Source organism: Canis lupus, chromosome 13, assembly GCF_048164855.1.
Source record: "Canis lupus baileyi chromosome 13, mCanLup2.hap1, whole genome shotgun sequence".
Taxonomy (NCBI): Eukaryota; Metazoa; Chordata; class Mammalia; order Carnivora; family Canidae; genus Canis; species Canis lupus.
Window position 1 is genome coordinate 47,656,763 of NC_132850.1, and position 13,609 is coordinate 47,670,371.

Sequence of the window (13,609 nt, forward strand, 5' to 3'; positions counted from 1 at the left end):
CCTCTCCACAAAGACTGTTTCCAGACTTGTGTTTTGCTACCTCTTCTGAATATTCCACCTCACAAAGTTTGTGCCAGTGTGGGATTCTGAAACCAAGGAGAAGTAACTGGCTCAGGCTTCTGAGATACTATGGGGAAAACTCAGGAAACTGAATACAGAAATTGACATCTCAGGGGGAAGTCTGAATGGTTATTTTGGTGAACTGGTGAGTGCTAGATCACACAGCACATCTATCCATTGAAGGACATCAAAAAGGTCACAGAAAACAAACGAAAACGGCTAATGTTGAGAACTTGATCCTGGACAAGGATTGCTGATTCTGAGTCTGTGTTTTGGGACAGAATGGAGAAGGCCAAGCTAAGGGATAGGCCTATACCTATAGCACCTATTATTCCAACAGTTCTTTCACTTTCTGAAAGGAGTGTTTTTCTTTTACAAAAAAAGCAAACCACTTACAAAGATGTGAGGATTAAGTAGATAATAGCTATAAAATTTATGGTCTTTATTTTTAAAGAGCCTTATAAACATAGTCATTGTTACTTTATCTTCATCCTGTAGCTGTCCTCCCTCTCTGCAGATGGATGGCCATCATCTAATCACTAGGCTATTTATGACCTGAAAGAGTTGAGGGGGGTGTGGTAAAACATCTCATCTGCCACCACCACCACCCTCTAAACACCTTGAATAATTGCTGGGAGATGAAATGGCAATTGTTTGACTAAGTGCAGTCTTAAATTCTCTGTCAGAGCTTCACTCACCCCTTCCTCTCCCGTCCTGATTAGACACCACGGTAAGGTTCATTTTCTGATAAGGCATTGAGTGACTTTTGCTGCTGGAAATACAGATCATTTAAGATTTATAGGTTTCTTTGCTTGGTGTGAAATAGGTTTTATGACTTCCAAATGAATTGGCTGGATAGAGAGATTGTAAATAAATTGTTCAAAAATAATGTTTTTTAAATGTGAGCCCCTCTCCTTTTCTGGTCAAAGGATAGGAAACCTTCTAGTGTACTAAATATCTATTAAGTCAGTAATGCAGTATTTCATGTATTCTATTAGTAAAAACCAATTTTCACTGTAGAATGGTTGTTCAGAAGCTCGTGCAAGACTTCACATGCCTTAGCACTGTGCCTGGCTCTGTGAGGTCTACAGAAAGAGTTCAAGACCTGATTATACCCTAAAGGCAAGAGGAATATCTAAAACCATCACAGAACAACTCCTGCCAACCTGCCCTCTGTTTCTTACTGGGATGGGCCTTCAGAGATCTGTGACTTAGACCAAAGGAGGAGCATTTGGGGAGGCAGGCCTGGAGCTGAGCCTAGGCAGGGAAGATTGGGGTGGGCAGAGGGGTTGGGGAGCCTGAGAGGTGAGGAGAGACCTGAGGCAGAGGGCAGGACCGTCAGGGAAACAGGCCCTGGTGACGCAGGTCGGCGGGGAGCACACTTGTTCTTGGGGAGGCACATGGGGCAGACTGGGTCTCAGGTGGCTGAGGGTGGCTGGTGGAGCCAGCTGAGTCAGAGGAATTAGACTGGGGGCTGAGCCAGGAGACCAGAGTGGTGACACAGGCATAAGCAACATGATGAGAAGGTAGAGGAGGGAACAGCATGGGAGCTATTGGAAGTAAAAATGGACAGAATTTGATGTTTGTTCTGCTACAGAAGAAAGAACCAAAGGTAATGCTCAGGAATGTGGAAAGAGAACAAAGCTGCTAATGGAAACTGGTTTTAGCTGAAGAGGGTGAATTTGAGGCAAAGAGCATCTGGGCATCGCGGGCGTTGAATGTATGTGTGTTGAAAATGTAATTGAAACGAACAACTTTCATCACTGTGCTTTTAAAGTAAGAATCATATACTATAGTCACAGGCCTCCAGTTTTGAGATAACTGACGAATAATTTAGTTCAGATCAACATATATTTATTGCATGTTTTTTCATGTTTAGAGGCTCCTCTGTGAGTCTGTTCACTGAACTTTTTATGCTAGGTTTTTTTTTTTAATCTGCAAATATTAGGGAGTGTTAAGGTCACCAAAGATATTTGCTGTTCATAGGTTTCTTTGTTTGTTTGTTTTAAAGATTTAATTTATTTACTCATGAGAGATACAGAGAGAAGGGCAGAGACACAGGCAGAAAGAGAAGCAGGCTCCATGCAGGGAGCCTGATGTGGGACTCTATCCTAGGATCACCGGGATCACGACCTGAGCCAAAGGAAGATGTTCAACCACTGAGCCACCCAGGTGCCCCCGTTCATGGGTTTCTCTCCTAAATGCTGTGTTTAGTTTGCTCTAGAGGAATCTTGATTGCTAACTACATTTTTTTTTTTTTCTGAGTTGCCCCATGTATATGTCCAGATGAAAGGGCTTTAAACATTAAAAGGCCATGTGTTGAGTGTTTGGAGCTATTGAGCATGAGTTTGACTATAGATCTGACACTTTCCTTATAAGCAGAAAACACGAACATCTCAAAAGTCCAAGCAGCTGGTCATGGAAGTTGGCTTCTGGTGTCCTAATTAGTGAACTGATGTGGTGCTAGTTTGGACAAGACTTGATCTTCTCCACAAATCTGGAGAACTACAAGGCATCTCTCCTTTGGATTGTGGCTCTTGGGGCTACAGACCAGGGAGGATGCAGCAGGAACTCGGTCTTTCTCTCATCATCGGGAGAGATAAGGAAGCTGTCGTTTTAGCCACTTAAGAATGAGGTGTCATGCATTTGGTGTCCTGTGGCCTTTAGACTATTAATCCTGTCCTTCAAACTTCCACCCGCAGCCCCTGCCAGATGCGATCACCCATGGTCCAGTGGCTTAACATGCAGTCCCCAGCCAGCCCGAGCTGCAGCCCAGCTGTTACACCACCTTCACCCAAGCCACCGCCTTCTCCTCTCTCTCTATCTGCCACCGTAGTGGACAAGCCACCAGAAAGGTATGGGGGTGTGGAAAATGATGTCGAAGCTAGGGATTGCTCAACCTGAGGAGCATTTCCACCCTTGTCTTGGTATGTGTCTTAGCTCAAGAGCAAGTGCATTCTCAGGAGGAATTTGCCTTAGGTGAGAGCTGCTTGAACCTATCACCCTACTGTGTCTTTTTGGTGCCTGTTGTGCATTCCTGAAACTACTTCTATCAAAAGAACTTCTTACACATGAATATATAGCGCATACTTTTTTATTTTTTTGAAAAGATTTTATTTATTTATTCATGAGAAACAGAGAAAGGCAGAGGGAGAAACAGGCTCCTTGTAGGAAGCCCGATGCAAGACTCGATCCCAGGACCTAGGGATCATGACCTGAGCCGAAGGCTAACGCTCAACCCCTGAGCCTCCCAACTGGCCCACATGTTTGTTTGTTTGTTTATTTTTTTTGTAAAGGAAAGTGAACTGGAATTAACACGGGCATTTAATGAGCCCGTTGTTCAGAAGCTGGAGGTGCTGGCTAGCACAGCCTTGGTCCTGGGCAGTGGGCTGGAGTTCCTGTGGTCACTGGCTTCCCCCCTCCAGTGAGGTGGGACCCTTCCTTCTGCTTCCATCTGTCTGTCTGGCTGACAGCGTGGTTTCCATCATCCCCCAGCACACTCGTTCCCTAGAATAAGGCAGAGGGCGCTTTGACAAGTGATGAGAAGCTGAGCCTGAAATGCCTTTTGGAGGCAGGAGTGAGGGGATCAACTAGAGAAGACCCAACTCAGGGCACCAGACTCCTTCCAGAGAGGTGTGGGGAGCGGCTGGCAGTGAGGACAGGTGGATGTCCACCACGCCGCCCAAGTCACTGTGCGCGCCCCTGCCCTCACCGCCTTGCCTTCCATCTCATGACACTGGTGCTTTTCCTAGCAGATGAACACAGCACTTAGGAGTAAACATACCCTGTGGCTCCGATAAAGCTGAACGATGGGAAAGGGCATCCCACCAGGCAGAGAGGACAATTAGGTGATGAGGTTCAGTGGAAGCTCCCCCAAGAAGCTCCCTGAAGAAAGATTTAAATTTGAAACCCATCGTTTACTTGAGAATCAAGTACTGTAGATGTGCCTGATGTTCACTCCTCTGCTACTTGGCATGTGTGTGTTTTTTTGTTTTTTGTTTCTGTTTTTGTTTTGAAAGAGTTGTCCCACTGGTGATCTACAAATGAGATTTGGGAGGGGATCAGGGTCAGGGGGAGGTGAGGCCCCCCCTCTCCGTGTCTCATGTTTTAATCTGTGTCTTTCTCGTTCCCTTCTCAGCATTGTCAATCGGAAGGCTCGAGCAGTGTATCCATGTGAAGCAGAACACAGCTCAGAATTATCTTTTGAAATAGGAGCGATTTTTGAGGATGGTAAGTGTTAGTGGGAGCTTTGTGGTAGCATATATTCTGTCCCCCTCTGGATGTCTACAGTCAGCAGTCTCTGGTTGTGGGGTTGTCAGGAGCACACGTCTGTCCCTTAACACTTTGGACAGGAGAGAGTGGCCCCATTGGCTGCCAGGCACTAAACACCAGGGGGCTATGGAATTCCACCTCTGCTTTCAAAGTGATTATTCTCCAAACCTATTAACTCTTATGAATCTTCGTTCAGGACGTCTCTCTGCTGACGTAAAGAGAAGCTAGTGCGACTTGGAATTAAGAAATACTTCTGATTTGCATCCTTTGTTTTTCTCTCCCCGAGTCCCCAGCCAAGCCTCCTAAATGTGTCAGTTTTGCCAAATCTGAGTTACAGAAGAGTACTCTTGTCAAGGAATTTTGCTTTCTAGTTCCCTTACCATGCCTAGGCTTTACATGATTTTTGCTTATCTGAATAGTGTGTGAATCTCTAGACCTGGGCATTGACTTTGCATATTGAAACAAGGGTGTGTATTTTATCTGAGTCTTTAATATTCACACACAGGCATCTAGGAGCTCTGCTTGGCTTAATATTTCGCAGATTTCTCCTATGGTTCATTGCTTATCTCTTTTCCCCCTCTCCTGATTTCTTCCTTAACAGTCTTGTTCATTATGAAATTCACTGGTTGCTATGGAAATGGTGATGCGTGTGGGTGGAGCTGCCCAAAAGAGTTCTGGGAAGGCCCTGAGGATCTTAGATGCCTGGAATGGAATGGTCAGTTAGCCCAGAATGTTTGGAATATATGGAGTATGTCAACACAACACCTAGTGGTATATTGTCAGTAATGCAGTGCTTGTTGTGTTTGTTTTTTAGAAAGTAAGTTGCCTGTTTATTTTTTTATCTATTTATTTGGAGGGGAGGGGTAGAGAGAGAGGGAGAATCTTAAGCAGGCTCTATGCCCAGTGCAGACCCTGAGGTGGGGCTTGATCTCACAACCCTGAGATCATGACCTGAGCCAAAAATCAAGAACTAAATTAAGCATCAGACACTTAACTGATTAAAAAAAAAAAAAAGACACTTAACTGATTGAGCCACCTGGATGCCCTGCAATTTGCATCATTTAGAATAGATTTATATGTGTGTGATATGTACTGTCGAGAGCCAAGGACTCCTCATAGTGTTGGAAAACAAATAACACTCCCACCAAAACCCCCACATCTGAGACAATTGTACTTTATGGAGAAACTTTGTTCTTGGAGTAGAGGCAAGATCATTCCTTGTCACCGTAACATACATACATGTGATTTTTGCCAGGTGAGCATGGAAATTGCTGCCCTGCTCCAGGCCTGTCACATACTGGCCCACCACATGGCATGAGGGAACACTGAGACAGTAGTGTTGAAACCCACTCATTTGAGAAATGATGGTGAATTTTTGCATCATGTGATTAGATCTGATTGGGAGCCTCTGAAATCCCTTAGGCTGTGTTGTTTGTGAATTATTTACCTTGGTGGAAGGCTTCTCTATTAGAATGCCTTTGGCTGCAAGTAACAGAAACTGATACAGCTGGCTATCAATCATGAAAATGGATTAGCTCTTGCAATGATTAAGTCTGGAAGGGTTGGTTAATTCACATTCTCAGAGATAGTAGTAGATCCATCCCTGCTGAACTGTTTACAGCGGGCACAGTGGAATGCATTCAGAACCTCCACCCCGAGACTCGCTGTGTCTTAGGGCTAGGTCTTAAAGAGTACAGAAAATCAAAGACCCTTAAATAGGATTTATTCTTTTTCCTTTGCACCTTCATGTCTGTGCACAATTGATCTCTTAGCCGAAAATTTCATTAAAACTGTGCTTGCTTAGGAACCATCTAGTGAAGCTCTTCCTTGAATGGTTTAGGGTCTTGCCTGCTGAAGACTGACACAGAGTAGGACACACAGGTGGCTCGTCCGGCCTCCGCTTGTGCGAAGCCAGGCAGAGCTCTAGGTGGCCACCGTTACAGCACAGCCCTCAGGAATGTGACCAGGACCACATTCTTTTTGCACACCAGCAATATTTCGGCCTCTAAAGCATCCAGGACCTTTTTCCTGTGTTCACTTGTCCACTGGAGTCTTAGCAGCTATCATAAATGCTCTTGCAGTATAATCCCCTTTTGTACCACATATGGGCAGCAAAGGAAATTGGTTTATGGCATTCAGTGGCCTTTGGTAAAGACAAAATCCAGGTCAAAGAGGCCCCTGGGCCACATTGTCAGTAGTTACATGTGGTTTGTAATATATACAACAGCGAGAAACCCTAAACCAGACTGTGGAAGAGATAGGGATCTTTAGTAATGAAGTAGCTTGATAGCTGTTCCTTGCTCGTTAGCTCTTACTGTGTGGACCTGGACTGAAGTTATGAGTTTACATTCCAGGCTGAAGATTGATCTGCATCGTAGACACATGACTGCTTAAACATCGTTCATGGGAAATGCCTCCCATAGCTCCCAGGGAGGGCAATGTATGTAAAGTCTCAGGGCGGCCTATATTCTTGTGACTGCCATATGGACCTTACCTTCTCTCTGGGCCTGGGGAATCCCAGAAACACATTTGTCTGGTGACCAGTCAGTCCTGATCTCTTACCAGATGGGCGGCTCTTCAGCTGGCAGACTTCCAGTCCAAGTGGAGAGTGTATAGACACTAATCCTTGCGACAGTTTAGCATTATCTTGATAGGTTGGATGTGTACAGACCCCACAACCCAACAGTTGTACTCCTGGGTATATTCCTGACCTTTGGGAATCCTGACATCGTTGAGTTAAAAAGAAAAAGTGAGTGCCAGAAGACTCTATATAACATGGTTCTGGCTAAGCTCTGAAAGAAGCAAACTAAGTAGCATATTATTTGGAGACGTGTACATGTGCGATGAAACTGTGTTTTAACCACAGCTGGAGTAAGAGAATGAGAAATACAACATTCAAGCCTTGGGATCGGGGTAGGGATCTAGGGGAGGGGCTGGCAGAGGAACAAACCCCACGACGAGGCCTTCGTATCAGTCCCGCGTTGCATGGGTTGTTGGTGTTCACTGTGTTACGATGATGCTTCAGTGACTTAAATATTTGTCATATATATTGTTTTTATTATGCTAAAAAAGAATAACAAACTGCCACACCAGAACTGAGTCCATATTCTGTTCTGGAGAAAGTTTCTTGCAAATGATCCTTGTCACCAGCTCCAGTGTCCCTGTTGTTACGGGATGGTAAATGAGGACATGGAACAGCCACAGTGAGATTTCACCTCAGACCCATTAGGATGACTGTTATCAAAAACACAGAACATAACAAGCATCGGCAAGGATATGGAGAAACCAGAACCCTTGTGCGTTGCTGGTAGGAATGTAAGATGGTGCATGTAGTAGCTGCTAGAAAACAGTATGGAAGTTCCTTTAAAAAAATGAATCATAATTACCATCCAGTCCAACAATTCCACTTTTGGATATATACACACAAGAATTGAAAGCAGGGCCTCAAACAGGTGTTTGTACACTCATGTCCACAGCTGCATTTTCACAGTAGCCCAAAGGGGGAAATACCCAAATGTTCCTTCACGGATGAGTGGATAAACATATCATGGAATATTTAGCCATAAAACGAATGAAATTCTGAGACATGCTCCAACATGGGTGAACCTTGAAGATAGTATGTTAAGGGAAATGAGCCAGTCACAAAAGGACAAACTGTCTATAATTCCACTAATATGCAGTATCTATAATAGGCAAATTCATAGGGACAGTGGCATCGACGTTTCCAGGAGCCCAGGGAGGGGGATGGGGAGTTAGTGTTTAACGGACACAGAGCTTCAGTTTGGGAAGGTGTAAAAGTTCTGGGAATGGATGGTGCTGGTGTTTATACAGCATTGTGACTGTTCTTAATACCACTGAATTGCATACTTCAAAATTATTACAATGGTAAATTTTAGGTTATATATATTTTATAACAATGAAAAATCTGTGCTAGGGAGCAGCATCAGTATAATTGTCATTACATACTGATAGGGTTCTTAAGGATGTGTGCCTCGCCCAGGGCCATGTAGCTCATGAATAGCAGGATGGGGTGTGCAACTTAGGCCCTTTCAAGGCAACTGGCACATGGTTAGCGTCCCCCAGTGCTCGGTGACTGCCATGATGTCTACCTCTGGGTCGTGGGAGTCTTTAAGGAGCAGCTGCCTCTCCACAGCCTCTTGGGTGAATAGCGGAGCTATTGACCTCCCCCCAGTGGGAGATTATGGCTGATGGCAGCCCAATGTCAGGGAATTTGGAGGAACTATCTTTAGTCCACGTCCCCCATTCCATGCCCATGCCCACTTTCTTTGGGAGCAGTCTGAGGAAGGTATTTACTGCTCTTTAGTGCTAGCTGGGGTCCCTGGCCTCATACCCGTTGTCTTTGTTCAGGCTACTGTAACAGACACCATAGACTCGGTGGCTTAAGCAGCAAAAATTTATTTCCCACGGTTTTGGAGGCTGGGGATTCCAAGAGGGCATCCACAGGGTCAGGTCCTGGTGGGAGCTCTCTCCCTGGTTTCCTCACATGGTGGGAGGAGTGGTAAGTGGGTTGGGAGGAGAGGAAGTAATCACTCTCCAGTCCTTTCTCACAAGGATGCTAATCCTATCATGGGACCCCACCCTCATGACCTTATCTAACTTTCATTACCTCCCAAAGGCCCCACCTCCTACTACCATCCCCCTGGGAGTCAGGGTTTCAATGTATAGTTTGTGGGAGGACACAAATGTGCAGTTCATAACACCTGCCTTGCTGCATGCCCTGGCCTTCTCCCAGCGTGAGGCTGGCCAGGGTCCCATGGCTGAAGGAGGGCAAGGCTCTGGGCTGAGACTGACAGGCAGGGTACAGTCCACAGGGATGGAGACCTGTACACAGTTGCTTCCCTGCATCAGACAAGGTGTGGACATGGTGTGTGCCTGGCATCACACTTGATGTAAATGGTCTTACTTTAATCTTTCCAGCAACTTCAGGTGAGTTATTGCTTCCTCTCTTTTAGAAATGAGGAGCATGGAGGTCAGAGGAGATGAAGTCAATCATCCAGGGTCACCCAGTCATTAGGGAGTCAGAGTTCCAGCCAAGATCTCATTTCTCTTATACTCACTGCCTCTTGGAGTCCAAGTCTTCTCCCAAATGAGGCTCCTATTTCTGAAACTGCCTGTAGTTGGGTTCTCCAGAGACACAGAACACATAGAGCATGAGTGTGTCTGTGAATGTGTGAATTGCTTTCGATAGATAGGTGTTGACTCATGTAGTTGTGGAGAGGGTAGGCTAGAAGGCTGAGAACCAGGAGATGGATGCAGTCTTGTGTCCAAACTCTGAGGGCGGGGTCCTCTCTTCTTGGAGGGAGGCCAGTCTTTGTTCCATTAAGGCCTTCAGCTTATTAGGTGAGGCCCACTTGTATTATTTTAGGTGATCTGCTTTACTCACAGTCTACTGATTTCCCTGTTCATCACATCTCAACTTCTAGAATAACATGTAGGTACCCTGGCCTCTCCAAGTTGATAGGTGAAACCATCACACTGACATTGGAGGAAGTGGTTTGATCAACCAAGTATAGCAAGGAGCCCAGGATGGGTATTTTGGGATTTGATGTTCCCAGGAGAGGCTAGGTCTTCCTTCAAAGAGATGGTGAGACTCTCACAGGCCTCATCTGTAACCTCTGAGTCCCTTTCCCCATGACTGGGGAAGCAAGAACTCCTGCATCCCATTCCCAGGCCTTGGCCGTGTCCAAGCTCTTGGGTACTGCAGGGTCTTCTCAGTCCCCTAAGTTGGTGACATTTCTCTCCTGCCCTCTGGGGAGATGAGGGCTGCAGAGGAAGCTGATGAGGTGTGGATAAGCTGCCCAGTCTGTGGTAGGATTGGTGTGGGATTCCCGACCTAGCCTGGTTTCCCACATTCAGGCCTCCTTCACCCCCAGCTTTATGGGAAATTACCTTTCTTTCTCTCCTGTTCAGCCTGAGTCTATTAATTCCTTCTCTGGGTGAGATTGGGCGTTTGCGGTGTATAGGAGAAGAAACGATGAGCACGTCCAAGGCGTTCTTCCATAAACTATTTTCCAGACTCCTTGGAGCAGTCCTACAGGCTAAGTGCTGCTAAGCCCCGTCTTGCAGGTGAGGGGGCTGAGGGGTGCCTGAGGATTGAGTAGTTGCCCGGGTGCACCTGGCTGGCACTGTCAGCTGCGGGTCTCCCCTGCAGGCTCTGGTCCTGAGCCCGCAGCCCTTTCCACTGAGCGCCCCCCCCCACGTTGCACGACCCCTGGGGGCCTTTCCCATGGAGCTTAGTCCCCTCCCCTGACAGAGACTGTTCTGGGGGTATTGCCAGCTGGGGGGAGGGGTTGGAATAAGTGAGAGCCATTTTTTTTTTAAGATTTTATGTATTTATTCCTGAGAGACACAGGCAGAGGGAGAAGCAGGCTCCCTGCGGGGGGCTCGACGCGGGACTTGATCCCGGGACCCCGGGATCCTGCCCTGAGCTGAGGGCAGCCGCTCAGCCGCTGAGCCCCCTGGGCATCCCGAGTGAGAACCTTTAAAATCTGTGCCCTGAGGAACAGCTTCAGGCTGGAATCTGTGCGGGAGCCAAGGAGGTGGCTGGCTGCCGGGCCCCGGAAAGCCCGTACCCGTACCCAGTTCATTGGTTGTTGGTTCTTTAAACAAACCCTCGGCTCCGGGCAGGGAGCTGGGGATGCCGTCGCCGCCCCCATCGGGGAGTTGCAGGCGGGGAGCGAGGCCAGTGTGTCCCGGCGCTGCCCGGCCTGGAGTGCGCCAGCCGGGGGGGTCCACTGCGGGGCAGGTGGGGGGCGTTAGACGCTCTGTATTGGACTCCCAAGCCCCAGTGACAAGAGCTTGGACCCTGTGCATGTGCTGCCCAGCCAGCAGTCACTCTCTCAGGCATCTGGCCGGGTATTTGTGCCCAGGGGTGTGCGGCCTAGGCCCTGCCCTCAGGAGCACCCATCCTGTGGTAGACAGGAGCCCATATGACGCCCGAGGCCTGAGAATGCTGAGAATTCATGGAAGAGGGAGCATCCCCCGAGGACAGGGCATTTAGAGGCCCCTGAAGGGGAGGGGTCACCCCGTGAAGGGTTTGGGGAGGCACTGGAGGGGAGCATGAGGGGAGCCAGGAGGCCTGGGCAGGACCAGGTGCCTGGCACCAGACGGCGGAAGCCTGGGTCTGTTCCTGTACCTCGCTGCCTTTAAGCAGGGGAAAGTGATCAGCTCCATGTTCTAGAGAGTTCAGTGAGCTCCTTTGTGCACAGCAGATTGGAAGGAACCAGACTGGAAGCCGGGGGTTCGGTCAGGAGGCTGCTCAGGGCCACAGTGGCCGACGGGCAGATCCTGTAAAGAACCCAGATCTGCAACCTCACATCCCAGATGGGGGCCCCTTGGCTCCTGGTTGAGCTTTCAACACACACGGCCGTGCAGTGAGTTCCGCAGGAAGCAAGAACTTGGGGGCGTTCGGGTAGAAAGTGATTCCTCTTTCTTTTCAGTGCAAACCTCGAGGGAACCTGGCTGGCTGGAAGGGACCCTGAATGGCAAGAGGGGGCTGATTCCACAGAACTACGTCAAGCTGCTGTAGTGCCTGGCCGGGGAGGCCCCACGTAGACCTTGGCATCTGGGAACCTGCCTTCATCCTCCAGGGCGGAACCCACAGCCGCCGGACGTGGGAACTGCAGATCACGGCTTGGCACTCCAGGGGCAGGTGGGGGGACAGGACGGACCCCACAGAGCTGCCTAGGTCTGTGGAGCAGGAGGAGAGTAGCAGGATTAACGGGACGGACCTTTCATTTGTCAGGCCTCTGGACTGAGAGTTAATAATGCAGTCAGGCCTCCCCGCTGGTGATCACTCCTCCAGGCGCCTCCCTGCACACCTGCTGCTGAGATTTTAAAGGGAACTGTCCTCACTCGTGGTGGTGTCCACAGGATGTGCTCTTGGCCTCGGTTGATGTGTGGAGAGGGCTGCTGCGGGCGGGGCGGGGGGGGGGTTCCGTCCAAACCCAGAGAGAGGGCAGCACAGAGATGCTCCTTCCTAGATGGCCACCCCGGGACCCACATTCACTCCACTTAGAGCACACTGGCGTATTTATAACAGGCTTCTCGTTGGTGCTTCTCACCTGTGTGCTGTTTCCCAAACACCACCTTTTGGCCCCAAGTTCTCTGTAAATGAAATAAAATGTAATTTACTATTTGATTTGTGTGTCATAATGTGGGGAAGAGATCGTGGAATTCGTTCCCTTTGTGATGTTTCATGATTTGGCACCCAGGGCATAGAAATGCATCTTCCTCTGAGGTTGGTGCACGCTCCGAGGTAGGATTTATTAACAAGGAGCCTTGCTTATTCACAGCATGGCATGTTCCTGGGGACAGCAGCCTTCTCTGATGTGTGACATCCTGGAGGGCCACCCCCAGCCACCTGAACAGGCTGTCCCGGTGGTCTGTGTGACTCCTGAGGGGGGTGGGGCTGGGGTGGTGCCCCCGAGCAGTGTGTGCATGAGCAACGTCAGCGCTGTGGGGCCCCACTCCCTCCCCTGACTAACTTCACTGGACTACTCTGTCCCCACCCCACCCCCATATTCCCTCTGTTTTCCAGGAGGAGCCTCGTCTGTGACCCTGCACATCACGGCACCCTAGCTGTGGGCCGGCCCCACTGTGATGCTTCCTCATTCTTCCTGGGCACAGACTAAACCAACCTCTCCTTTGTCCCCTGAGCTGGAGTCCTTGAAGTATGGAGCTCGTTTTTAGGAGCCTCATGATTCTGAAGCCAGCCCCACACAGGGCCTGCTCCGGAGGCCTGGCGTGTCTCCTTCCCCACGGGATGGAGGCTCCTCAGGCCTGTCAGACTTTGCTCCTAAGAATTTGTCATAGGAAAGATGTGTCTGCTGCCTCTTCCCCAGATGAGTCGGTTCAAGAGCTTGCTGGTTATCAAGTTTGAAGTCACCTATGTGGACCATGTAGGGTGTCAAGTTTGTGGGTATACGGGGGAATGGGCCTGTTGGAAAGGATCTTTGTTTTACTGACAAATACAGCCTGAGTGCAAATCCTGCCCTGTGGGCGCAGCAGAGAGACCGGGACTGCGGGTGGCCCGGCGGCCTGTGTTCTGAGTTACCACTTCTGCTCATGCCCACTGCTTAAGGACGTGGAAGGGGAACTTGGTTTATGAGAGTAACTGATGTTTCCCACTTTAAGCCCTCTGCGGGGAAAATGCATATGTATGGGCCCCTCGGGTGGGCTCACGATAGCCCGGGGAGTGATCTCCTGGCAGTCATCCTAATAGGTGTATGCCCATGGGGCGTTTCAAGGAAGCCCT

The 13,609-nt window shown here is 48.8% G+C and overlaps 1 protein-coding gene across 12 annotated transcripts in view; it reads left to right on the plus strand.

Moving 5' to 3' along the window:
- Positions 1-12,493, plus strand: part of ARHGAP10 (Rho GTPase activating protein 10) — a 358,414-nt gene extending 345,921 nt beyond the window's left edge. For 8 of the 12 annotated variants that reach the window (XM_072773557.1, XM_072773558.1, XM_072773559.1 and 5 more), the window contains 4 exons: positions 2,763-2,915; positions 4,199-4,290; positions 10,369-10,419; positions 11,793-12,493. In XM_072773557.1, the coding sequence (XP_072629658.1) occupies positions 2,763-2,915; positions 4,199-4,290; positions 10,369-10,419; positions 11,793-11,881 (385 nt within the window). In that variant the 3' untranslated portion in view covers positions 11,882-12,493. Of the gene's footprint in view, positions 1-2,762; positions 2,916-4,198; positions 4,291-10,263; positions 10,337-10,368; positions 10,420-11,792 lie in introns of those variants that run through there. The other 4 variants (XR_012006112.1, XM_072773549.1, XM_072773552.1 and 1 more) reach the window with 2 other exon arrangements.
- Positions 12,494-13,609: the final 1,116 nt, after the last annotated feature.